At 41.4% G+C, this 2,827-nt stretch overlaps 1 protein-coding gene across 1 annotated transcript; it reads right to left on the bottom strand.

The window, feature by feature from the left end:
• Nucleotides 1–1,104: 1,104 nt before the first annotated feature.
• LOC147473626 (uncharacterized) lies at nucleotides 1,105–2,460 on the bottom strand. The gene is made up of 3 exons (XM_086587215.1): nucleotides 2,381–2,460; nucleotides 2,083–2,269; nucleotides 1,105–1,662 (listed from the first exon to the last, which is right to left on the bottom strand). Exons 1-3 carry the CDS (start codon nucleotides 2,458–2,460, stop codon nucleotides 1,105–1,107), a joined length of 825 nt encoding a protein of 274 aa, XP_086443341.1.
• Nucleotides 2,461–2,827: the final 367 nt, after the last annotated feature.

Below are 2,827 nucleotides of genomic sequence, written 5' to 3'. Positions count from 1 at the left end.
CTTTGGAAAACTCTCACGAGGCTAAAACTCGTCCACTTCCACTAGGGATTTCCTAGTAGTTTAAGGCCTTGTTGCATACAGTCAATGCAACTGCTCTCTGCGAAATGAGAATTAGCTTAGGACTACACTTTTTTTTTTTTTTTAAATAACTAGGGGTTCAGACCCCAAACTTTATATATATCAGGTTCTCAAGTACAATATTCCTTCTTTATCCCTCATGGTCAATACATGCATTTTTTGATCCATAGGGGGGAATAAAGAGCAAAAAACCATTACACTCTTCTCTATTCGATTTCGCTAGGTAATCAGCTACTTGGTTACCATCCCGGAAGACATGGACAAAGGATAAATGATCAAACTCCAAACTCACAGCTTGAATTTGTGTTACCAAGTTCCTACAGTACCACGGTGGCTTTCCTTTTTTAGTTAAGATCTGGACCCCCTGCATAGAATCTGATTGCACTTGAAGTCGTTTAATGCTCAGTTGTACCGCACCTTCCAGCCCTTTTAGGACTGTGAGAAGCTCCTGATAGATAACCGATAATCTCTTAGAACTGCCACTGTACGCCATTACCACTTCCCCATAGCTGTCCCTCAAGACTCCTCCATAGCCTGCCACCCCCTCTTGCACCGACCCATCAGTGTTAAGGACCACTGTATCCACCTTTTCCTCTTTATGTATAACTTTTACCCGATTCCCAACTTTGTCAATAACAATTTAGTTCCCACATCTTCTTGGACTGATTCCAGTGTTTTTCCCATGTAAATCTTCATACTATTTAGGACCTTTTGATTTACCTCATCAGCTGCTTTAAAACGGTTTTTCTTCAACCTCCAATTTCGCTCGGTCCAAATGGCCTGCACTGATACACAAGTAAAAGCTCTAATCACTTCTGACACCATGGTATTCGTTCTACTTAATCGCATTAAGTAGTACCATTCATCATGGGATGCTCTTACTGTGTCTGGCAGTCCCATCGCCCTCTTGAACTCTTCCCAAACTAACTTAGAGTAGAAACAATCAAAAAACAGATGGGCCAAACTTTCATCATGGTTTCCACACAAACAACATTTTGTAGTACTTATAACCTTCTTCGCCACCAGTCAATTCTGTGTTGGAAGGGCTCCGGAGAACAATTGCCAAACTGTGAATGAATGCTTTGGGACTGAGTACTTCCCCCATACTATCTTGAACCATTTGACTTTACTCCTCACATTCTTTAGGACAGAGTATGCTGATGATGTAGAGAATTCTCCTGAGCTGTTAGGTGTCCATGTAACCTGGTCCTCTGTGATGTAGGCATTAATCTCCGTGTTCATAATCCATTCCTTTACCTCGTGCTCCTGTAGATCAGTGATTACCCTTGACCAGCCACCATCAGCTAACACTTCTGACACCTTTGCATCTTCTGGGACTGCATTTGCTAATAGAGATCTGGCTTGACTATTGAAAATAAGAGGGCCTGAACACCATGGGTCATGCCAGAAGCTGGTACCATTTCCATTCGCAATACAATATCTAATGAACTTCCATGATATCTCTCTATGTTTCATTATGCCCCTCCACACCCATGAACAGTCCCTCGGAGCTTTCATGGTCCAAAAATGTTTTTGCTTGATGTGATGTTGCCATGACCATTTGACCCATAGACAATCTGATTTCTGTGCAAGTTTAAAAACCAGGACACAGTATGCTGCTTTATTCCAAACTCTAGGGTCAACAAGGCCAATCCCTCCGTGTTCTTTATCTAGTCTGAGGGTCGCACTACTCGCATGATGCATCTTCTTTTCCATGCTTGGCCGAGCCCATATAAACCTGTTGCATAACTTTGCCACTTTCTCTATCACATTCTTAGGAAGAACAAAATTTTGAGCCCAGTAGGTTTGAAAAGAAGATAGGACTGATTTCACTAATTGCACTCTCCCGGCTCTGTTGAGATTTTTATTCTTCTAGTTAGATATTCTAGCATAAATCTTCTCTATTAGCGGCAAACATTCTCTTATGCCAAGTCTCGTTGCGGTGAGGGGGAGACCTAAGTAAGTGATAGGTGGAGCTACCACTGAGATATTTAGAACTGCTACCAACTCTAGCCCTTCTGCTTCATTCATGCTGCCTGTGAGAAGTGTTGTCTTATCATTGCTGAAATGAAGCCCTGTTGCATCAAAGAAAATTTTCAGAGTATCCCTTATGGCCTTCATAGATTCAATATTGCCTTTACAGAAGAGTAGCACATCATCCGCAAAACAGAAGTGTGATATCTCTAACTTCCTGCACTTTGAATGAGAACTAATTCTGTTCATCTGTAAATCTTGATGGAGGAGTGAACTCAAGATCTCCATGACAAGTACAAACAAATACGAAGATACTGGATCACCCTACCTCAAACCTCTTTTTCCTTCAAAGTAGCCTTCCGGCATCCCATTCACCATAACTGAATATGTAGGAGTTGCATAACACATTTTTACCCATTCTATGAACAAGTTAGGAAACTTGAATCGGCACAAGATGGCTTCAAGAGCTTGCCAAGAAACAGAGTCGTACACCTTTTTAATATCAAGCTTGATTGCACATCGCTTCTGGCCATGCTTTCTCGAATACACCCTTAATAGCTCATGAGCTAAGAGAAGATTATCTTGTATAGACCTCCCCAGTATGAAAGCTGATTGGGAACTTGAGATTAGCCCAGAGATGCAAGTCTTCATCCTGTTGGTTATAACTTTCGACACACATTTATATATGATGTTACAGCAAGCTATGGGTCGAAAAGAGCCAACTGAAGATGCATTTTTCATCTTTGGAATGAGACAGAGAAAGGTGGAATTTATA

The sequence above is a fragment of the Coptis chinensis genome, unplaced genomic scaffold (genome assembly GCF_015680905.1).
Source record: "Coptis chinensis isolate HL-2020 unplaced genomic scaffold, ASM1568090v1 utg2154_pilon_pilon, whole genome shotgun sequence".
NCBI lineage: Eukaryota > Viridiplantae > Streptophyta > Magnoliopsida > Ranunculales > Ranunculaceae > Coptis > Coptis chinensis.
This window is presented reverse-complemented; position numbering and strand designations above follow the sequence as displayed.

Coding starts and splice junctions, on each gene's coding strand:
- LOC147473626 (XM_086587215.1), bottom strand. CDS start 2,460: ATGTGTTATGCAACTCCTACATATTCAGTTATGGTGAATGGGATGCCG. Junction 2,270..2,380: donor GAAGGAAAAAGAGGTTTGAG/GTAGGGTGATCC, acceptor TTCAAAGTGCAG/GAAGTTAGAGATATCACACT. Junction 1,663..2,082: donor AAGCAGAAGGGCTAGAGTTG/GTAGCAGTTCTA, acceptor AAACTTGCACAG/AAATCAGATTGTCTATGGGT.